The sequence below is a fragment of the Zootoca vivipara genome, chromosome 10 (assembly GCF_963506605.1).
Source record: "Zootoca vivipara chromosome 10, rZooViv1.1, whole genome shotgun sequence".
Lineage (NCBI taxonomy): Eukaryota > Metazoa > Chordata > Lepidosauria > Squamata > Lacertidae > Zootoca > Zootoca vivipara.
In genome coordinates this window covers 23265690-23290176 of record NC_083285.1, presented here as the reverse complement: position 1 = coordinate 23290176, position 24487 = coordinate 23265690, and the positions used below count along the sequence as shown (strand labels likewise).

Genomic DNA, 24487 nt, shown 5'->3' with positions numbered 1-24487 from the left:
TTTTCTACATTCCACAATGCTGTCCACTACGCTAGACACATTTTCTTTTCAAAAAAAGGCTGTATTTTTAAACCCCTATATTATAATCTTATTAATTTCTAACATCACTGTTGGAGTGTTATGAGCACGTTTAGTATAGTGCCAGATATTTCAATGGTTTAAATCAGTAGTTCTAAACCAGGCATCCCCAAACTTCGGCCCTCCATATGTTTTGGACTACATTTCCCATCTTCCCCAACCACTGGTCCTGTTAGCTAGGGATCATGGGAGTTGTAGGCCAAAACATCTGGAGGGCCGCAGTTTGGGGATGCCTGTTCTAAACATTGTGAGATATATAATTTTCTTTTTTGTGTGTGTCTTGGTTGTTATGGTCTGTGATTAAGATACAGTCATAGCTCGGTTTAAGTACGCTTTGGTTTGAGTACTTTCAGTTTAAGTACTCCGCGGACCCGTCTAGAATGGATTAATCCACTTTCCATTACTTTCAGTGGGAAAGTACGCTTCAGGTTAAGTACGCTTCAGGTTAAGTACGGACTTCCGGAACCAATTGTGTACTTAAACCGAGGTACCACTGTAATTACCGTAATAAACAAAGCAATATCATATCAGGAATAAATTGTTTTTGGTTGGAAGTGATTATCTAGCTGCTTTGATTTCTCTTCATGTTTATCACTTCTCCTGGGAAGTTTATCATTTACAAGCATAATCTTTCATAGGATTAATTTAAGTTTAATTATATTCTAGGCTATAACATTGTAGTAAAAATTCCCATAGGAGCAACGAACCTTGACATACATCAGCACAGCTATTCAGGGAAGCCAGAAGATGACAACTATCTTGGTAAGTGTTTCAGATAATCCGTTCCTGGCTTTTATTCCACATGAGAAATCCAACAGCCCTAAGACACTCTTGAACACCTTTGCCTAATATCACTGTGTGAGCTGACTCATTTCACTGCAGGTATTTTACCACTGCAGGGTTCAGATTAATTCTTACAATTAATTGAATCTTAGAATTTATTTTAATGTTCCATATCGTAATTCCCTAGCAATAATTAAATCATTACAAATGTGCAAAATGCATGTAAGTATGAAGTAAAGATGCACTAATGGTGATTGTTTCTGTTAATGTTGTTATAGCATTATCCAACACTCAGGGGCATTTTTTCCTGAATGGAAATTTTGTTGTGAGCTTGTCTAAAAAAGAAATCAGTATGTACGGAACTAATTTTGAGTACAGTGGGTCAAACAACACAGTGGAGCGAATAAACAGCACTGGACGGCTTGAAGAGGAGATTCTTTTGCAGGTGAATCTTTAATATGTTAAGTAATAGTATGTATTTGCATTTTTTTATACACCAGGAGTGAGGAAAAATTCATTGAAAAACAGTTTTTAAAAAATCTTTGTTTAGGTGTTGTGCGTAGGGAATTTATACAACCCCGACATTCGCTATTCATTCAATGTTCCTGTAGAAGGCGGCCATGATCTGTTTATATGGGACCCCTATGGGCTTTGGCAAGACTGCAGCAAAATGTGTCAAGGTATTGTCATTTTCATGGTTGACGTGATTTTTAAGATATTTCAAAATTTATTGTCATAACCTGCCAGAAACAAAATTTATTTCTCTTTCACCTTATTGTGGTTTGATTGTGGAAATGTGTGTGAAATATAGTTTTGTGTAGGTCACAACTTGGTAGACAGTCTTCATAATTTTCATAAGATTCACTGTTTAAAAGCAAGGAAATTCTGGCTTTAAAAACTTTGGAACAATGAAAACATGATCGGAAATTATGTTTCTAGTAGAATGGGGACAAGTAAAAGAGGATGCCTTCATCCCTGTGTGGGTGGCAGCCTTTTATTACATATACAAGACAGCAACACAAACCCCTTGACAGCGTGTATTCTGATATGGTTAAATTGACCCAACACTCCACCCCGGCCCCCTCTCATACACAAACAAAACTCTCTGCGATCCACTGAATGCAACCAAATGCTGTGGGTTTCTGAATGCTCTGGGTTTCCCAACCTCTCCACCACCAACAAAAACAAACAAACAAACAAACAAACAAACAGACAGACAAATAAAGAACCTCCAGACACAAAAGAATAAAATAACATTACCCCCCTTCTTCCCCCCCCACTCACCAATTATTTCCTCCCAACCTCACAATGCTTAACACAGCAATGTCTCACCCCAAATATAACTGACCTGTAGAAAAGATTTATGAATTGAAAACAGAGATGTTGTATGTACATAGCTGCCAAGTTATCCCTTTTTTAAAGGGATTTTCCCTTATGCTGAATAGGCTTCCTCGCGAGAAAAGGGAAAACTTGGCAGCTATGTGTATGTAGCCTTGTTATCCATGAGAATCTTTCAATAAAAACACATTAAAAAGAAAAAAAGAAAGAAACGACATCTCATCTTTAACTTTTTCTAAACCTTTTATTTAAGGTCTTCACAGGAGGAGAGTTACATGCATACAAAGGAGTGATCACTTGGTGGTCTCTGACCAAAGATGTGAGCATATAACCCGTCCCACAGCTGTAACAGAACAGTGTAATACAGAATGTGAATTAAGGTATAAACATTTATCAAATTGTATGACTTGATTAACGTTTACTCAAACTGTTACATTTTCTGGATTTACTTTTGTAACTTTGAAGTGTGCATTCCACAAACTCATTTAATTCACTGTGTTTGGATTTTTTTATATGATTTCCTTAAGTGGTATAAAAATCCATTGAGTTGGTGTTTCTTGCATTGAACGATTACAAATATTTTAAAAAATTAGCTTAATGTTTGTTTGTTTGTTCCCCATTCTATTTGAACACCTTCATAATTTAGTTTACCTTTACACACTAAAACATATTTAGTTTTATATAATAGTTTATACTTATAGGTGGCATAACACTGGCAAAAGTGAGTGTTCAACTCGGTGTGGCCCAGGGTTTCGATCTTTAGACATCCACTGTATGAAGTACTCTGTTTCAAAGGGACTGAGTGTTCCAGTGGATGATAAATACTGTGCTGATCAACAGAAACCACCAATCCGAGAGCCCTGTCATGGAGACTGTCTTCTAACAAGCTGGCATTACACAGGATGGTCAGAGGTACAGATCCTAGAACCTTCCTTTGATTAGTTTTTGCATTAATAAGTGTGCTGTAGCCTTACTGTATTTTATGATAAGCAACAAAAAGCTCCATTCGTGTGTAAACCACCAGCTGTTTTCGAACATAAGATTTTTTTTTTAAGCATTCAACAGTTTATAACACAGAGAGAACAAAATGCTAAATCTTTTTCAGCCTGAAGAATGCATTGATGCACACCTGTGCTTCTATTCCTTAATGTGCACTTGTTTATTTTATAATGATACGTTTCTTGTCTTTTCTCGATAAACCAGTGTTCAAGGAGTTGTGGACGAGGTGCGAGAACCAGAGAAGCTTTTTGTATGAACAACTTTGGCCGCCGGCTGGCAGATAGAGAGTGCCACAAACTTCCAAAGATTATTACGGAGAGCTGCAATGAGTTCTTGTGCCCCAGCTGGACCACTAGTGATTGGAGCGAGGTAATGCATGCAGATTGATTTCACTGTTGTGAAGCCATTAAGCCCCTTCCAAGAATGCCAAGGGGTCTCTTATCGCCAGAGATTCCTGGTGAACTACGCCTTTAGACAGAGTTTGGAGTTCTTATCATCCTAGGCTCCCTTCTTAACTTAAATTCCTTTTGTCCAAACTCGTTACTTAGCCCTGCTCCCACTCCTCATGTAAAAGCAATATATTTCATAATTCTGTGGGCTGGACAGTACATTTTGGGCTGCCATGGATAGAAGCAAAGCTTGACTCCCATTTAAAGGTGATAGTGGCAGGCACCCACCTCTAAAAGAGCTGTCAGAGGTCTGGCAGGGAGTGGCATCACAGAGGTGTCACATTGAGACCACTGGTGCCCGTAGAAGGCCATTTGCTGATTTTTGTGCTATTAACATAGGTTTAGAAATAAACGATAAATTGCAAGAACTCAGGCCAAAAGAAGATGATTTCAAAAAAATCTTCACAAGGTTTTATTGATTTGATGCGGAGTTTAAATGGGAATCAATCCCAATGTTGAAGGCAAATAAGGATAAATTCCAGTAAACATCAGGACAAGGCCCTGTTTCGACTATTCTTCATCAGCAAAGATTCACAGGTCAAAGTGTACCAAGTATGTTTGCTTTGGTACACTTTGACCTGTGAATCTTTGCTGATGAAGAATAGTTGAAACAGGGCCTTGTCCTGATGTTTACTGGAATTTATCCTTATTTGCCTTCAACATTGGGATTGATTCCCATTTAAACTCCACATCAAATCAATAAAACCTTGTGAAGATTTTTTTGAAATCATCTTCTTTTGGCCTGAGTTCTTGCAATTTATCGTTTATTTCTGGACTTTCCCAAGAACTCAAATTTCCACTGTATTAACATAGGTTTAGCATGCTGTTAGTGATAAAAAAAGTTAGGATTTTTCTTTTAACTGATGCAGATTTTATTACAGTGGTACCTCGCTAGACGAATGCCTCACAAGACGAAAAACTCGCAAAACGAAAGCGTTTTGCGATTTCAATGGAGACTCGCGAGACAAAGTTTCCTATGGTGTGCTTCGCAAGACGAAGTTTTTTCGTCCCATAGGGTGCCTCACAAGACGAAATCCCGCCCCCACCGACTTGCGAGGCACCCTATGGGAAACCACACTTCAATGTGTTCCTATGGGAGCCACTTTGCAAAACGAATTTTTTGCTATACGAAGCGACTCGTGGGACGAATTAAATTCGTCTAGCAAGGCACCACTGTACTTGGTTTGTATACTTCCAAGAGCCTTGTTGGAGGAGGAGATGTAATATAAAAGCTGCATGAATCAATCAACAAATAACACTCAAATCCTTTTACCATCTCTGATACTCTACGTAGTGTCCTGTGACTTGTGGGAAGGGAATGAGGCGTCGACAAGTATGGTGTCAACTGAATGACGAACAACTGGAAAATGTTTTCTGCAATCCAAATTCTATGCCACATTCAGTGACAGCATGTGAACTTAATGAATGTGCAGCTTGGCAAGTGGGACCCTGGGGAGCAGTGAGTACACAGAAGTTCTTACATAATATTATTTTCAAGCATTTCACCACTAAAATCCCTCTTCTTAAACCATTCCTGTGAAGACAGGGGGACAGGTAGGTTAAAGATGCTCCGAAAAAATATTTGTTACAGCCTAAGAAGTGTTTGTACAAGGCCTCAGAATACTTGATGAAAGACTTTGAGGATCAGGTGTAGAACTTGACAAATAGGCAATGGAGAAACTGTTATGGGAAAAGAGAAGATATAGATATAGATATAGATAGATATATAGATATAGATATAGATATATAGATATAGATATATAGATATAGATATAGATATAGATATAGATGTGTCAGGAGATAGAGAGCTCTAAAGGCAAGAACTAGAACCTTCAAATTCATTCAAAACAATATAGGAATCATTGTAGAAATTTAAGAAGAGGAATATGTTGGTTAGCAACAGTTGGAACAGAAGAATTATCCATTTGTCTCCTCTGTCCATCCTAAGTCTAATCTGTTCTATCTTTATGGAATTGTTTGTGTTTAGTGCTCTGTTACATGTGGGCATGGATATCATGTGCGTGCAGTCAAATGTGTTGCTGGCATTTATGGAACTATTTTGGATGATAACAGAGAGTGCAGCGCTGCAACTCGTCCAAGGGACAGCCAAGTAAGCAAAACAAGTATTTAAAGAAAGTGCTGTAAAAAAATAACAATTAAATGAGTTTTATTCTACCCTTGCAGCCATCTCATGTTTCCAAAATGTACTTTGTCACCTTTAGGAATGTGAAATGGCTTCTTGTCCAGAGACTGTCAAGCTGTGGCCAACATCACTTCCTGTGATCCAGCCTGATAAAGCGGCTCAGTGGAGATACGGATCATGGACTCCAGTGAGTGATGTTGCAATGCTGCAATCAAATGTGCATTTCCCTTCTTTATTTCACAATTCCTTAAACTTCTCCATTGCAAAATGTTATTCTATAAATAAACTGGGAAAAGGATAAGATCTTAAGAATTGCCTTCTCTTGATAAGAAAAAGAGATGAAAAACTCCTGCATCCCCTTTCAGCAAATTAATTTAGCCCAGTTGTTTTGCACTACCTATAGTAAAACTATGCATTTGTTCGCTGCTCTTATCTCTTGTTTCAAATTGTGCACATCAGGAGCAGAATAATGGGTAGGCAGACCAGTTGTGGGTTAAAAAAACAAACAACAGGCCACAATTTACAGCAAGAACATGGGGCTGATTTGGCACGGGGCAAGGATCAGTAATAGAACAGCCCACCTGCTGTCCGAGCAAGATGGGCCGTCCTGGTCGGGGTCCTTTGTTCCGGTTGGGGTTCAAGCAAGGCCAGTATAAGAAGTCTTGTTGTGCAGGATGGCTTACCTTGACAGCTGCAGGGCTAGGGAGTCAAGTGCTAACAAATGGCACCATAATGAAAAGAATCTAGGTAAACTGCCAACTACACATTTGGCAGTATTTGCCCATAGGCACCTAGTTGACTAGCATGCCAACCCTAACTGAGGAACATACCCTAACTACACTTAATATCTTATGAAAGGAGAAGTTTCTTGACTCTGGGTACTGAGTATGTGCCTGTTTGGTTAGACTAGTACAATTCTGGTTTTTGTCTGTCTGTGCAGTGTTCCTCATCTTGTGGAAAGGGGAACCGCGCTCGTTACGTAAGCTGCCGGGATGGTGACGGCAGAGTAGCAGAAGAATCATTTTGTGCGCATTTGCCACGACCTGAAGAACTTTCAAGCTGCTTTAGTCCCTGTGGTGTTTGGCAGTCTGGAAGCTGGTCACCTGTAAATATTACTCTTTTTTCCAGTTTGTTTTTTATTTTCCTATTTTATATTAGAACGCCAGTGTACACCTAGGTAGAAATACTTCCTATGTTTAATTTCTGATGAGGCACACATAGAGCTGTTTTGCCCCTTGTTCCACAAATGTAGATTGTTAATTGCCATTTTTTTATATATATTTAAAAATTGTTAATCATTGGTTATCACTTTTTCCTGTTACGTTGTGTCACATAAATGTTGGGTTAATTTTTGGTCAGTGCACAGTTACATGTGGTAATGGAATAGTAACAAGGCAAGTTGTCTGTGTCAACCACCATCAACAAATTGATGAGAATTACTGTGATCCCGAAGGCCACCCTGCAAAAGAACAAGAATGTAACATGCCACCCTGCCAGCCAGTTTATCACCACAATCCGGATACACGTGAACATCCAAACCACCAGGATTATCCTCCAATACACAAGGTCCATCATTCACATGACAATGTAAACTCAAGGAATCACCACTCTCCTCAAGGAAACCAGTGGAGAACAGGACCATGGGGAGCAGTAAGTAAATCATTGTCTCTGTACATCTTTCTGCAAACATTTGGATGGTGGTGGTGGTGGTGGTGATGATTTATACCCCACCCATCTGGCTGGGTTTCCCCAGCCACTCTGGGCGGCTCCCGACAGAATATAATAATAAAAAAGCAATAAAGCATCAAACATTAAAAGCTCCCCTAAACAGGGCTCCCTTCAGATGTCTTCTAAAAGTCCGATAGTTGTTTATTTCCTTGACATCTGATGAGAGGGCATTCCACAGGGCGGGTGCCACTACCGAGAAGGCCCTCTGCCTGGTCCCCTGTAACCTCACTTCTCACAGTGAGGGAACTGCCAGAAGGCCCTCAGAGCTGGACCTCAGTCTCCGGGCTGAACGATGGGGGTGGAGACGCTCCTTTAGGGCTTTAAAGGTGAACAGATCTTGCTGCTTACAGGTAGGTAGCCGTGTTGGTCTGGGTCGAAGTAAAATAAAAAAATTCCTTCAGTAGCACCTTAAAGACCAACTAAGTTTTTATTTTGGTATGAGCTTTCGTGTGCATGCACACTTCTTCAGGGTTCTGAAGAAGTGTGCATGCACACGAAAGCTCATACCAAAATAAAAACTTAGTTGGTCTTTAAGGTGCTACTGAAGGAATTTTTTTATTTTAGATCTTGCTGCTGTTCACTTTTTCTATATTGTAGGTCCCTGATCCTGAGGTGTCCACATGCAAACTGTCAACACATAAACTGTAATCTTCCTTATGTGTTTCTCTTCCCTCACTGAACACCACAACTATATATAACCCTGATGTTATATTTTAGGTGCAAACAAGGTCCTCCTTCCTTGCTCTAAACTGAAGGATGGCATAGTGTGAAAATAGAGTCTTCCAGAGAAGAGATTGCAGCCACTTTGCTCCTCCTCTAGACCTGCTGCCGCGGTGCAGCTGTGAGCTAAGCCATGGTTTTACTTTGTGTGCTGTCTGAACCCAAGCTTGTACTTTGTCTCCTCCATACAAACCACAGACTGTAAGCCAAGAGCAAGCCTTTGTTGCAGCTCTTGGTTTGTCTGAAGCACCACAAACATCATGCCTGAATTCAGGTGGCACACTAAGCCAATAATAATAATAATAATTTTTTATTTGTATCCCGCCCTCCCCTGCCAGAGCTGGGCTCAGAGCGGCTCACAGCCACCACAGCAGATGCAGGATCAAAGATGGAGCAAAGCGGCTGTGATCTCCTCTCCTCAACCCAACACATCTGTGTGTATGCACTAAGTTTTGTGCTAAGTATGAACTGGATCATTGTATTATTTTGGTATTCACACAACTAGGGCAGCATATTGTGTTTATTGCCTCCTAGTGCTCAAGTACTTGTGCTGGTGGATTTCACCGCCGGGTCGTGGTGTGCCAAGATGAGGAAGGAAGAAGTGCTAGCTTCTGTGATGAAGCACTGAAACCACCTGACTCCAGCCATTGCGATTCTGGTCCCTGTCCAAGATGGAACTATGGGGACTGGGGAGAAGTAAGATGATTAGGCTCTGTTTGGTAAAAAAAGAGTATTTATTTCTATTAATGCTTTCTAACTTACAGTTTGATGTTAGACTATTTCCACGCAGCATTATGAACCCAGCAATATAACATTTGTTACCAGTTTAGTCCATTTTCTAGACAAACCCAGCCCTGGTTCATGAGTAGGGAATGAGGCTGACTTGCAGATGTTTTAGCATAGTAAAACAACTTTAATTTCACTGCTGTCTGTTGTATTTTTAACAGTGGATATTCCACCTCATTTCTAAGAATCCACCCCCCCTTGTCTTCTTCTGTTTTCACCTATCATTTTGTGTCATGCTTCTCAAATATCTATGTCTTCTTTTTTGTAAGCCTTTTCTACAGGTATATAAAACAGGCTGCAACTCAACACACTTGCTGGGAGTAAACCCATTAGACCCATATAGGCTTCCTCTTTTAGCTAGTTCTTTTTTCTTAAGCATTCTGTGATAATAATAGTACCGTAGTTGTTCTTAGACTGTTGGGCTAGGACCTGGGGAACCAGGGTTTACATTTCTACTCATCCATGAAGTGACCTTGGATCAATCACCTTGTATCAGCCTAACCTACGTAAATATGTAAGAACAACAACACTAATATAGCTATTTTCCTTATTAAAAAACACCACTTCTAGATAACCAGGCAGTAAACATATTTATGTAAAGGAAATGGCTATACCAGTTTTGTTTTCCCCATAAGGAAAGGATAATCCCAATGAATGCCACACACAGCTGATTGGAAAAAGGAATACAGATGTCTTTGATAATTAAAATTATGAACAATAAACTATGGGCTCTTCTTGATAACAGAACCATTCATGAAAATGCTGATCTTTATTTAACTTGCAGTGTACTCAGACTTGTGGCGATGGAATAAAGACACGACTGGTGATCTGTCAGCTTGCAAATGGCCAAGTGCTGAATGATCAAAACTGTGAAATGCTAGAGAAACCACCTGAAACAGCACAGTGTGATATACATGCATGTCCTGTTGAAGTTTCATGGCATCGTGGACCATGGAAATCGGTACGGTAGTATTCACTATCATATTTATTTTACTTTCTTCCTTTCCCCTTTGGCTTTTTGTTTATTAAGTAGAAGTTTGGTTTAAATACAAGAAAAACAGTGCATTCAGTATGCATTTTGTATATGTAGTTTGCTACTTGGTATTGTATCCTAACCCCTGTAACTACTGCATTGCTTCAAACCTTGGAAGGGGCTAGTCAATGGTGGCAAATTCAGTGGCTCTAATTGAAGTCAAATTGATGCTTTGTACACTATAGGGTGTGGGAACAAGCATGTAGGTTTCTGATCATCAAGAGTGACTAAGCTTTTTGTTACTAACTGGTTTTGAAGACAACAAAAAGGGGGACTTGTTTAAAAGTCAGCGTAAAAGTCTATAATGTTTTCTACATATTTATTTTTGTACATAGAAAATAATGGACACTCTAAAGTCTCTTTGTTGTGTATATAGCTTGCTTGCCTTATATTCAGTAATGTGTACCATGCCATCCATACAGTGTGTGATAAAGACTCATATTTGTTGGCTACAGAAATATGTATAATATTGCATTGTGTACGAAATACAACAGCTTTCATTTTATGGTTCAGATAGATTTAGATTTGAAGTTATAAGCACTAGTCTGCACATGTCTAGGGATTTGTGTTCCCCCCGTCTCATTTGTGTGTGAGTAAGGATATTTAAAGTATCTATTTCTGGTTTGTACAGACTGCAGTTGCCTGAGTTCAGATGAAATGGGGAAAAAATGGTTTAGAACAAACCAATGAGATTTTAAGTCTCCTCCCTTCACACACAAAGGGGAGAGCAACAAGGCATGTTTTATTGTTGTGTTTGAACAAGATCACACCTTGGTTATACCAAAAACATACATAGCTATTGCCATTGATGCTTTCATAAGTGCCATTTCCCTCCCAAAATGTGAACTATCCAGCCAAAGTTAAGCAGTTTATGGGCTTATCCATGCTTACCACACAGGTTTCCACCTTCCCAGTCTGTGCCCAAGTGCTATTTTCCCTCAGGAAAACCCAATCTTTACCACTGAATTGGAGCAAACAGCAATTCAGGTTTTCTGCGGATTGCCATTTGCTCCGATTCAACGGTAAAGAGCGGGTTTTCATGGAGAAAGTGCTGGGGCAATATTATTATTTTGGTAGTGGAATTGGATAGTGGGAGTTACTGGATAACAGAATAACACTGATTAATCTAGCTAAGCAAATCGTGCTGGAAAACTCACTACATTTATTAGAAGCCTCTGGTTTTATTAAGAATGATATTGCAAGCAAAATTGTTCAGCTTTTTCGTTAACTATGTCAATATCTATCAGGTTAATACGGTACTATAATATCCATTTGCAGTGATTTTTTCTTCCGCCGTTTTGAAGTCAATTGTATAAACAAACATTTTATAAGCCCAATTTTTTTTAAGTAATTCTTAAAACCTTTTCATGCTACAAATAGAACTTTCAATCTAGGGTGTACTGAACATTCAGAACCAGAATATTTTGCGAAGCATTTCCATGCTTAAATTGCACTCATTACAATTGTAAAATTGTAAAATTAAACCCTGGCTGAATTCTCTCCATTTGAATTCAGTGGTGCTAAAGATGTGTCTGGATCATACCTCGTAATATTTATTTGCCTTAATGACTCTCCGAAATTGTAAACACTAATGATGTTGCAACTAATGCATGAATATGCCAGTAACCCAATTAGTGAGGCATGGATTCTAGAACATAAATGAAAATAAGATCAAGACATGGCAAAGCTGCCAGTACTGGAAAGAATAATAGTTTTACTCAGACAAAAGTGTAGGAATACTTGGGAATGCAATAGAAAATTATCTAGGCTCTTAAATTTATTAGAATATGTGAAGCTACTTTTGTCTTCATTTGTAGCTCCAATACCCTCTCATGTGAATGGAAGTAACCAACCAACTTGTTGAAGCTGTGAACTATATTTACTCCTAGATGGGTTTCTGTTCTCTCTCATAAAGCTTTATAAGTGAACTGACATATTTATCCTAAATGCATTAATTCAGCCGTACATTGGGCTGTATCCAGAGCAAGTTCATTGCACTTGGGCTCCATTGAAATCAGTGGAAAGTTAGTCATGATTGCTGATATTTCTCATTGTTGTCAGTGGGGTTCAAGTGCAACTAACATGCCCAAGATGCAGCTGATTCTGTTTATTGAAATTAAGTACAAATATGATTTATTGTGCAGTTTTTAGCTTCCTTTTATTTTGTAGATCAAGATGCAGTAGATATTATCAACCCTCTTCCATAGCTGTCAAGTTCTCCCTTTTTTAAAGGGAAATTCCCTTATGCTGAATAGGCTTCCTCACGAGAAAAGGGAAAACTTGACAGCCATGAAAACCTTTCACCATGAAGTCAGTGGCCACCATCTGTTCTTGGCTTCAGTAGTCCTTGGAGTCAGATGAAGTATATACTGTATAAGTAAAAGAATATTTATTTGACCCGTGTTAATGTAAAGATAGAATTTTCTGTCATAAAAGTGCCTCCAATCACTTATTATAGTGCCTGAAAGAATTTATATTTGAATAGTCTTTTATATTAAAAGGGAAGTCAGGATCTTGCTTACAAAACCAACTACATACTTCTTCCTCTGCTGCTGAATATTGTCAAGTGTCAGAATACCTCATTACTGATATTTGTCCAATGGTTTGTTTACTAACTTCAGTCTTACTATATGCTGATTGCTGGGTTTTTTTATGCTTTGGGAGAAAAAGAATGATCTGCCAATGTCTGACATAATTCATACAATGAAATCAAAAGACTAAACATTTGACACTCCACCCAGCGCATAATTGTGTTGAAAAAGGAGAACAAAATAAACTTTTCTAAAATTCTCAAACAAGTTTAATGTGTTAATTGTATTGTTGTTGTATAAAAATGTCCATGTTAATGTTCTATTACCTTGTAGTTAACAGAATAAAATAATAATAATAATTTATGTCTGATAATTTAATTTAATTATATGGATACTACTTGGTGTCTATGCAAATTAATTGCTTTTTGATTTAATTGTTGTGTCATCTGTCTTTCGTGGCTTCATAATTGTTAATAATTAAATGTGCTTTTATTAATTCATCCTTTGTTTTTGGATTGCTGTTTGGAATTAACCATTGATGTGGAAGTGTTTTATATGACAATAAATGTGCTATTCTTCAGTGCCAATGCTTTCATAGGGGAATAATTGTTACAACACCCTTAAATAATTAAAGATTGAAGTACTGTAGAGTTTGTCATGGCCTTTATGTGTGGACTTATATTATCTATTATCAAAAATATATTCTGAACCAGGAAGACACAGCTTTTGGTGGAGTTTAGGCACATTCCTTTCCGTGTCAGAAAGAAAAATACCTCAGGTAGGAGGAAATCATTCCATAACTACTAAAGTTTCATGGCAGTTTGAATCCTTTAACCAATGTAATCTAGAACCAATACTATTTCAATATGACTGTGATATTCGTGTCATTTCAACTAGGGCTGGTTCTACCATTAGGCGGAGTGCAGTAGACGCAGGTGGCACTGTGGTCTAAACCACTGAGCCTCTTGGGATTGCTGATCAGAAGGTCAGCGGTTCGAATCCCCGCAACAGAGAGTTCCTGTTGCTCTGTCCCAGATCCTGCCAACCTAGCAGTTTGAAACCATGCCAGCGCAAGTAGATAAACAGGTACCGCTGCAGTGGGAAGGTAAACAATGTTTCCATGCACTCTGGCTTCTGTCACAGTGTTCCATTGCGCCAGAAGCAGTTAAGTCATGCTGGCCACATGACCCGGAAAGCTGTCTGTGGACAAACACCGGCTCTCTTGGCCTGAAGCAATATGAGCGTCACACCCCATGGTCGCCTTTGACTGGACTTAAACATCCAGGGGTCCTTTACCGTTTAGACATCTCAAGTAGTAGATTTTGGGTGGCATGAAAAAGAGAAAAAAATACAAATTGTTAGCTATTTAATATGCAATTAATGTCATTGACCACAAGGGAAGGGGAAAGGTGGGATTTTTCTGCCTCAGGCACCGAAGTTACTATATTAACAGCTAATATGGATTAAATATGCACACTAATTGTGGTGTACTTTGGCCACATTCTTATGTCACAAATAACCAGGGGTGCTGGTGTACCATGGTTTATTGTGCGCAGACACATTATTTGCTTACTCCAGCTTCGTTCCTCCTCAGACTAGGAAGCCACAATCAAGTTGTGCCCAGGGTTGTGCAAGCCATGATTGCTAGTCAGCCTTAAACCATGGTTTGTTCCCGGCTTACAAATCCTGGCTTGTTAGAGTCCAATGTGCTTTGATCTTAGGTCTGGATGTAGTGGGAGGTTGAGCACAACCATGTCTTACTTTGTTTTTCTGCTCATTCCTGGGAAGGAATGAAACAGGAGTGATAAACTAGAAAGCTGCTTATGCGCAACAGTCCACCATAAGCCAGCAGTCCTGGCTTATTGTTACATGTGAACTCTGTTTTATAGAGATGGGTGTGGGTGGGTGTACATCTATTTATTTATTTGGAGCACTTGCATTCTGCTCTTCAGCCAAAAAAGGCTTCCAGAGCAGGTTACAGGAAATCAAAGCAAGACACTCCCTACCTGCAGGCTTACATTCAAATAAATAAATAAAAATACAACGCACAAAGGAAAAGGGACAAGGAAAGTAAAACTCGAAACTCAGGCACCAGTTTGTAGACAATTGTTCAAGCAGGCGCAGTTGAAAGGCAGGAGGTCCCTGGTGGAGCTGGGACTCCAGAAAAGTGGATGCAATGAACCCTGCTTCCTATCTTTCCCACTGAGGCAGCCTGATGAAATGGCTTCACCCAGATGACAGCTGAAGGGAGAGGAGGCCTGATGGAGCTGGCCTGCTGCAGCAGAGCTGATGGAATGAGCTCTGCTTCTTCAGTTTTGTTTTGGTGCCTGCAGATCTTCCTGGATCCTGAGGTTGTTTCCACCAAGTTCATAATATAGGATTTGGGGGATCTGTGAAACGACATGGTTTGAGTTGTAGCTCATTCTTTTGCAGCATCCCAAACCATATTTTACCGTTTGGGGAAGAATGAAGAGCTAACCTGAAGAGGTATGTACAAAATGAGCTGCTTTTAAGTTGCTTAGCTACAATAAGTTATTGAGCCATTTTCCCTACAACAGTTTTTTAAAATATATTTTGCTAGATCATTCAACGGCTGCAAATATGAGCTGCCTTAATTTTTGCAAGTACTTCTGTTCCTGCAGAACAATCACTATACTTACCACAGTAGGTATTTGTGACCCCCAAGCTGTGTGTATAGTACTCTTATAAATGAACAGATTCATGGGGGATATGCCTATCAGTGGCTACCTTCATATTCAGAGGAAGAATGTTTTTGAATACCAATTTCTGGGAGGAAGCAGCAGGGGTAGGCTTTCCCACTCCTTTCTCGCTTGTGGTTTTGCAAAAATGTGCCTTTCCTAAGATTTTTATGTTCTTAAATCCTAAATTTCATCTGCCTTTTTTAAAAAAGATTTTTATTGAAGTACGAGAATTTTTACATACATTATATTCTCTCCTTCCAATGTTTAATTTCCCGTACCTTCCCACCCCCTCCCTCACCCATAATCCATTGGAAGGGTTCAAGCAGTTTCATCTGCCTTAATTGGGTATTCCTCAGTGAAAACAGAATGTCTAAATCTTGTTGTTGTTCCTGAAACACATGAATCAGTCAATCAAACTATATGTGTTCCAATCTACTTCTGTAAAAGTTGCATCAGTTCTCCATGGAAACTCATTGAAACCCACTTTTCTCTGCCACACACAGCTATTTGTTCTCTAGCAGGATTCTTGTCAAGCAAGAGGTGATTCAAATGTATCCTCTTCAACCATTTTATTGATTTTTTTTTCTTCAATATTAACATGCCATTGTTATCATCAAATATATGTAATTACATTAAGTAATATAATGCGGTTAGAGAATATCATTAATTCTCTTAATAAGCTCCTAAAGATATATTAAATAATATGTTGTAATTTACTAAGGTCATCAGTCCCATTCATCATTCTATTCCCTGCTGAAATGTTCTTGATTTGCATAGCAGATCCCTCTGCTATTCACCATGCTTAACTTAGACCCAGCACCCAGCAAATGGGTTCCTGTGTTCGCTGCTGTGCATGCCCAACAGTTGCAGGTACATTGTAAAAGTACTGTACATCTGTCTCAATATTGTTGGCATAATAGTTTTCTTACATTTGAAGAGGAACATGCTGAAATAATCTTTGGTTCTTCTGTGATCTTTTAGTAAATTATTCATACTTTCATTTTTTGTGTGAATCCAATTGTTGTTGTTGACAGAATCATTCCAGCCACCATCTTTGTCAGTGTTCTTTCCTAATGTGACTTTCATCTTGTGATAAATGCATGAATTCATCATTTCTGAAGCAGGTGGGTAGAGGGATTGATAGTTACAGCTAAACATTTCTGATGGTGTTTTAGGCTGGTTCAAGATGTTCCCTGAAAATCTCACTCACTCATGCCAGTTTAGTGTGCCTACATAGCCAGAACAGCTGTTCAACTTTTTTCTTTATAAAAGAGAAGTAGCTTAGGTATCTTGTTAGTAATAATGGCATCATCACATAAGTCAGTCAGGTGTTGCTACATAGCAACACCGCTGAAACCGAATGAAATCAGTTCAGAGTGAAGGCAGTTCAGTTCAGAGTGAAGGCAATGCTTCCTGAACATTACTCCGAATTAGCTTGTTGGTTCTCAGTGATAATCTCATGTGACCAAATCTGGTTATGCGGGAACTCACTTGTTTCTATGGGAAAAGAACTAGTTTAAAGAGAAATAGTGCTGCATAAATAGATGAACAGATCTCCAAAGATACACCAGACCATCCAGCTGTACACCATCCAACTGACAGGTAATGCAGAATGAAACCTAAAGGGAAATAGAAGTAGAGCTATGCAGCCATGCTAAAAAAAAAACGTTCCCCAGCCACTCTGGGTGGCTTCCAACAAAATATTAAAATAAAATGGTCTGTTAAACATTAAAGGCTTCCCTAAGCAGGGCTGCCTTCAGCTGTCTTCTAAAAGTCTGGTGGATGTTTTTCTCTTTGACATCTGATGGGAGGGCATTTCACAGGGCGGGTGCCACTACTGAGAAGGCCCTCTTCCTGCTTCCCTGCAACTTGGCTGCTTGCAATGAGGGAACCGCCAGAAGGCCCTCGGCGCTGGATCTCAGTGTCCTGTCAGAACGATGGGGATGGAGACGCTCCTTCAGGTTTACTGGGTCGAGGCCATTTAGGGCTTTAAAGGTCAGCACAAACACTTTGAATTGTGCTCGGAAACGTACTGATATATCTGTGCAGTTGGGGGAAAGCGTGTATTGATAGTAAATATTGAATAAGTAGTTTTAAACTTTTATGCAGTGTGAAAATCAGTTTATATAGAGAGACACTTACATTTTGTTCAATAATAATGGAATCTTAGAAGTATTATAATGTTTCCAATATGTAGTTTAATCTTGGGGAGGGGGACACATAGCTGGGAAGAGTAGACCAACACAATTTAATTATGGAAATTTCAGATGCAGTTGAGGTGTCAAACATCATGGCCTAGTGACATCCTGAAATGCTCCTGCACAACATACTATACTATCGAATTATCTTTATAGTTTGAAATCTGATGTTCATTTTAAAGCAAATATATTTATTTATAAGCGTCCTAAACATATATATATATATATATATATATATAACAATAAGGAAATTTTAAGAGCTGCAGACAATCTATACTAAAGTCATTGTTATTCCTGGTATAAATAAGCAATACAGGAAAGATTTTCTCTTAATATTCCACAATAATCAAATTGTCACAATATTTGGTAATTACCAGTAAACCTATACTTCATAAATAGTTGAGGAGAACACATTCTATTCTATTCTTTACAAAGCTGATTTTTTTAACGCAAAGGTGCAAATCTATCAATGATCGCTGCTGCATGCTGCAGACAGATGAGTTACTTTCAGTTTTATAATATGGGTGTGTTACTTGCTTGATGGCAAATTGTTGATCCTCCAGTCCATTTGAATTTAGCACACCTAGTCAGAATCATCACTCTGACGTTGTTGTTATTATTTCTTACCCTCCCTTCACTCGAAAGTCCCAGGGTGGGTTGCAACAATTTCAAATACAGCATTAAAAACCGTTGTTGTTTTTTAAAAAAAAGTTACAATCACAAAATAAGGACTTTCCTAAGGTGACGCTGTGGGTTAAACCACAGAGCCTAGGGCTTGCCGATCAGAAGGTCGGCGGTTCGAATTCCTGCGAGGGGGTGAGCTCCCGTTGCTCGGTCCCTGCTCCTGCCAACCTAGCAGTTCGAAAGCATGTCAAAGTGCAAGTAGATAAATAGGGACCGCTCCAGCGGGAAGGTAAACGGCATTTCCATGTGCTGCTCTGGTTTGCCACATGACCTGGAAGCTGTACGCCGGCTCCCTCAGCCAATAATGCAAGATGAGCGCGCAACCCCAGAGTCGGTCACGACTGGACCTAATGGTCAGGGGTCCCTTTACCTTTAAAAATATGTATCTCAGGTCTCAAAGGTCAGGGCAAAGAGGTGAGTCTTCAGCATTTGCTGAAAGCCATTAAGTAACATTTCCAGGCGTGTCTCTGTTTTAAAACAGAGATCTAAATGGAACCGCAGCCTGTAATCTGGCCAATGCACTTTTGAGCAGTTGACATTTCATCTTCAAAGCCAGCCGCATATAGAGTGCATTGCACCAATCCAATCTGGAAGTGTCCAGAGCATGGAGTACAGTGTCCAAGTCATTTCTGTCTAAAAGGGGCCAGAGCTTGGCAAACCAGTGAGAGTGGGGGGAAAGGACTCCTAGCCACTGAGGCCACCTGAGCCTCTGGTGACAGTGCTGAATCCAGTGCAACCCCATCTAGAATGAGCTGTGTCTCCCCACTTCCCAGGCATGAGAACTTGCGGCATACGACATCTTGGTCTTTTCAAAGATTCAGCTTCGAGGTACTGGCTCCCCTCCAGCTAATATGCCAATAACTGTCCTGATAATTAGATGGAAGTGCTTTGTTGTGCCTGAAGGCGATTGATGGATTGATATAATACTTAAGCACTTCTTTGTGGAGGGTTGCAAGAGGGTGGTGTTTCGAGGAGAGAGGGAATGTGCTGCCGCCGCCAGAGAAACTGGGCTGATGTTTCTCATCTTGATCCAATCCGACACAGTTGCAGCCAAATGAGGCTGAAGATGTGTGTTTGGATGCACAGCCAAATGATGTCACTAATTCACAACACGTTGCTCTTTTTTTCACCCGAATATTTAACTTCATCCACATTCCACCACACTTAGCCACACAGCTACGTGCCACTAGAGTTGGACTGGGGACAAAGCTTGGATGTGCAGAGCTAAATAGGCAATGTAACCTCCTGCACGGCACAGCAAGGCAAGAATATTAGAAGCGCATCTCCACTGTTCAAAGGGATGGTTTCATTATCCATTAGTGATGTAGCCTAATCTCATTGGCTGTGTCAGACTGCAGTCATGGAATCATAGAATTGTTGAGTTGGAAGGGACCCTAAGAGGTTCTCTGTGTAATCCCTAACTGGTTGGGATCATTCAGTGAAGAAGAATCACTGAAGATGGATCTGAAGCAACAATATTATTGGGTAGGGTTGCCAGACTCAATAATGGACAGGACTTCTGTGCCTTTAATTGCCCTGCTCTCTTTTGAGTCTGGAAACCTTAAAGAGAAACCAGCAGACCCTTTGCTTGGAAATTAAACAAAGGGACTGCTGTTTTCTCTTTAAGGTTTCCAGACTCAAAAGAGAGCAGGGCAATTAAAGGTACAGAAGTCCTGTCCGCTATTCAGTCTGGCAACCCTATTATTGGGGCTAGGAAAACCTGAAAGGCTACTGTGATGGGTGTGGGGGTTTTTGGAAGGTTTTTCTTGCCTGTTGAAACCTTAAGCTTGAGTGTAAAAATTCCTCACTAAGGCAAAGGAAAGAGGGGAGAAAGATGGTGCAAAAAGGAAGAAGACGAACTATAGCTGGGGAAGGAGGATAGGGATAGAAATGCTGAATGGCTTCATGAAATTTCACAGGCCTTGTCACCTCAATATCTTCCAGTACAGTTTATTGCAGAACATTCCAACTATTCAAGATTCTGCAATCAACTGTGACTTGAGGTGTCTGAATGTGAATATTACACCTGTATCATATGAATTCATTTGTATTCCAGCGGCTGCATTTGATTGATCTCCCTTGAATGTTATTATTTAAAGGAAAAGAGGATTTAGCAGACAAAGCCCAGTTTCCAGAGAAGCATACAGACTTTGAACAATACTAATCAAATCCAGCTTTTGCCCTTTGATGTGTTAATATTTTTAAAAGAATCTGCCATACAGCAGATGTTAGTTTAGTCCAGTTAAGATAAGTAATAATAGAATCTTAGCATAAATAAGAGATCATTCAGCTTCAATTTAGTTGGTATATTTGATTCTTCAAATTCTGGCGAATGGTTTCTGCATGCTACTTCCAATCCAAGTATTTTGTATAAATCGTCAAGTGAATAAGATTTAAGACTGAAATCTTGTACTCCCTTCCCTACCAGTAAGTCGCATTGACGATGATAAGACTTACATTGGAGTGACGATGAGGATTGTGCTGCATATCTTCTTACAGTATAATTGCAAAAATGTTCAAAGAGAAATAAAATGGTTAGAAGAAACAGAGCGGCGGGGGACACTTTTGTAGAAAGTGTGCGCAGCTGCACATAAGGGACTATACTATTTTTCTGAGCTTTAGCTAGGCTTATCCTTTCTAGAGTAAACCCACTGAAATCAAGGGAATTTTAGTTAGCCCCATTGGTTTCAATGGGTCTTCTCTTAAGTCTAGAGCCAAGTATTTCTTTTGCCTGTGTGAGATGCAGCAAGCAATTGATTACTTTGCCAAAAACTACTTATGCAATAAAGTGCCAATGGGTGTGATAGGATGTCAGGCTTCAGGGAATTGGCTTCCTTCCTCCCCCTTTGGCAGTAGATAAGCAGAACAAAGAGAAAGGAGTCTCTTACCAGTTAGAAACTTTAATGATCACAGAGAGAGAACAAAGAATCCACTCCTATGAATGGTGGTGCTCCCAATTAAGGGTTCCACCCACTTCCTCCCTAGTTACCCACGTCACTTCCGTATCTTGTAACCTGATCTCGCAACCACTGTGCTTTCTCTGCTGCCACCTTATCTGCTCTTCTTGACCTTGGGCTGAGCAGATAAACACTTTCAAGCGACAGTGAGTCTGTTCACTGTTCACTCTCTCTCCCAGTTATTCTCCTCCTAGCTGTTCGTCATCCAGTACTTCCCAGCTTCTGGCTTCTGGACTATGCCCCTCTGCAAACCACTGTTTCAAATCTATACTGTCCTCCTGCTCCTGGGAAGATTCAGGATCCTGATCAGGAGCACGGGGAGGGGGAGGCTCCCACAATGGTGCAGCCCTCCTCAGCACAGTCCCTGACATATGACCGTTTTTTAAAGGAGTCAGACAGCAGGTACCTTCCCTGCAAAAGGTGCTGAACTGGCACAAAACGGAACTTGTTAAATCCTCCAAGTGTCAGCAGTGATAACTCTATTGTATTTATTAAGTTGCAAGGACAGAGTTCTACTCCATTGACACTAACTGGCAGCTATATTATTGCTCGCTAAATACCCATCATTTTGATGGACAGTTTGCTTGTGGAAAAATAGTTTGTATATTGCAAGGACTCCCGAGGGAAAGCATGCAGTGACTTTTGGCATAGCCTACGTGATCCCATTATTACAGAGAAGGGTCGGCTTTGCCCTAAATTGTCTGCAAACTGCATCACTCTCCTTCCACCCACTGCCTCTTGGCGACCAATAACTTAGATAGGGAAAAGCAGAGAGGTGAAAAACCCTAAAGCCATGGTTAACCAGGCCCATCTGCACAACCCACCTCCTCATTTGGATAACCTAGGCCTGTGATCTTGGACACAATCCAATGGATTGGAACCTGCAGAATTGATTCGGTGTATCTCCATGTTTCTACACATATGATATTATGCACTATATATACTGTATCTAGAGAGATGTGGCCAGCTGTTTCTTGGGCATTGGAGATTTACCATTGCTTCTTGCACAGCTGTTGTAAGCCCTGAAACAAGCAGAAATGCATAGTTAGAAGCAGGTATCTGAAACAATCTTATTCCTTTCTCGTAGCTATAAAATAATCTGCTTTTATTTGTTTCCAAATAGCCGCATAGTATTTTTTCAAAAAGGTAATGTTTTCCACTACTGAAGAGGCAGGATTGATCTAAATTGCAGTCCAAATGATTGAGGCCCCTTGGTGGCACATATGTGGGGTGTTTCTTGAAAGGAAAGATATAAAAGCTATATGAAGAGTTCCTGTCTGTACGGTTTCCTGAAAAGCGACCCTTTAAAGCGCAAGCAAAGAAGCTTTTGAACACAAACCTGAACAGACTTCTCAGTTTAGTTTTACAGATGGAATTAAGTGGCAGCAGTGAAAAAACTTTTAACTTTGCAATAAAATTCACACGATCCAGCCAAAGTTAAGCACTTTTAAGTCCTATTAATTTCAGTAGGAGTTTTAAGCACATGCATAAATCTCTCCTGTTGAAACCTGTGGGAGTTTAAAGTGCTTTGGCTAGGGGGGGGAATGCATTTATTAATCTATTATAGAGATTAATCATAGCTGCCAAGTTTTCGCTTTTCTCGCGAGGAAGCCTATTCAGCATAAGGGAAAATCCCTGTAAAAAAGGGATAACTTGGCAGCTATGGATTAATGCCTAGGGCAATTTGCAGGAAACTACCTTTGTAACAAGGGATTATTTACGAACTTTTAAATGTTGCTCCTTGTGCTTTTTTCTACACTTAGATATGGATAGTTGAATGAAAAATACACCTTGTGGAACACATGGATTTTCAGCTGATAGTTTTCTTGGTATACTACATGCTAGTGGGAGCTCTTACTGCTTCTACTCAGGTAGAAAGTGATGCAAATCTCAGAGTCTGGGACTTCCTTCATGAAATTTATGTGCCCACAAGCTGAGACACCCCCAGACCCTTCCAAGTGTCCCTATGTTCCAGGGACAGTCCCAGATTTACAGAAGCTTTCCGGGTTTCTGATTTGATTCTGGAATGTCCCACTTTTCCTTAGGACATCCCTATTTTCATCAGAGAAATGTTGGAAGGTATGGAGTTATGCCACCCCTGAGCCAAGGAGATAAGTAACTATACAACCTTTAGAAGACATCTGAAAGCAGCCCTGTTTAGGAAAGTTTCTAAATGTTTAATGGTTTACTATGTTTTTATATATTGGAAGCTGCCCAGAGTGGCTGGGGCAACCCTGCCAGGTGGGCAGGGTATAAAGAATAATAAAATTATGGTGGTGGTGGTGGTGATGGAATAGGTAGGACATCCCTATTTTCATTGAATAAATGTTGGAAGCAATGCATCCATGTTTCAAGGGGTAGTAGTAGCTCAACCACGAAACATGATCCCTGAATTTTTCTTCAATTCAGATTTTAATCTGAGCTAGAGAAGAATTCCTTGTGTCCCAAGCCCTCTCCATTCAACTGATTCCGTCAGGCCCCTCGACCCTACCCTACCCTACTCTCCCACACCACTAACTGGACTACAATGAAGACAGCAGTGTGGCTGTAGCAGCAAGTTGCACTGTGGGCAGGCTACAGGGAAAGGGAACAGAGTGAGGCCTCCCATCTCCATGGGGTGTAGCAAAATGCCAGTCCAACCAAAGTGGGGCCTGGAAAATGTGCTGCATCTAGGCCACGGCTACACACAGATGCAGACTACATCCCCAAAGGCTCCGTTTGGTTGGTCTGGTGCCCTGCTACATATCACACAAAAGTATCAAGAGAAGAGCAATAGGGAGGAAAGACCTCCCTCCCTTCAGTCTCCCTACAGCTTAATGTGGTACATAGTGTGAACTGCCACCTGAAAACTGCGACCTGATAAGTGGGTGGGTGGGTGGGATTTTGAGGTACCAGTGGAAGATAAGTTTGAGTGACTAAGAGGTTGGGAGTGGACCCTATTTGGGAGGAGACAACTCAGTTTTCCCCCCAAGCCAACCTGAAGTGAACCATCACTAGTTCAAAGTTAATAATAGGCACAGTCAGGCACAGTTACGGTAGGAGGAGGAGTTTGGATTTGATATCCCGCTTTATCACTACCCGAAGGAGTCTCAAAGCGGCTAACAATCTCCTTTTCCCCTCCTCCCCCACAACAGACACCCTGTGAGGTGGGTGGGGCTGAGAGACTTCAGAGAAGTGTGACTAGCCCAGGGTCATCCAGCAGCTGCATGTGGAGGAGCGGAGACACGAACCTGGTTCCCCAGATTACAAGTCTACCGCTCTTAACCACTACACCACACTGGCTCTCGTGTAAGGAACAAATCCCATAGATTTTAGTAAAATTCAGTAGAGAACAACACTGGAGTATGAGTCTTTGGCC

At 40.3% G+C, this 24487-nt stretch overlaps 1 protein-coding gene across 5 annotated transcripts in view; it reads left to right on the top strand.

The window, feature by feature from the left end:
* ADAMTS20 (ADAM metallopeptidase with thrombospondin type 1 motif 20) overlaps positions 1–24487 on the top strand; it is a 75726-nt gene that overhangs the window by 32368 nt on the left and 18871 nt on the right. For 4 of the 5 annotated variants that reach the window (XM_060279614.1, XM_035127996.2, XM_060279616.1 and 1 more), the window contains 13 exons: positions 745–840; positions 1140–1306; positions 1412–1541; positions 2453–2579; positions 2901–3111; positions 3403–3567; positions 4942–5106; positions 5635–5757; positions 5870–5977; positions 6731–6895; positions 7150–7440; positions 8773–8934; positions 9809–9985. In XM_060279614.1, coding sequence (XP_060135597.1) covers positions 745–840; positions 1140–1306; positions 1412–1541; positions 2453–2579; positions 2901–3111; positions 3403–3567; positions 4942–5106; positions 5635–5757; positions 5870–5977; positions 6731–6895; positions 7150–7440; positions 8773–8934; positions 9809–9985 — 2087 coding nt within the window. The remainder of the gene's footprint in view (positions 1–744; positions 841–1139; positions 1307–1411; positions 1542–2452; positions 2580–2900; positions 3112–3402; positions 3568–4941; positions 5107–5634; positions 5758–5869; positions 5978–6730; positions 6896–7149; positions 7441–8772; positions 8935–9808; positions 9986–24487) is intronic. The other variant, XM_060279615.1, reaches the window with a different exon arrangement.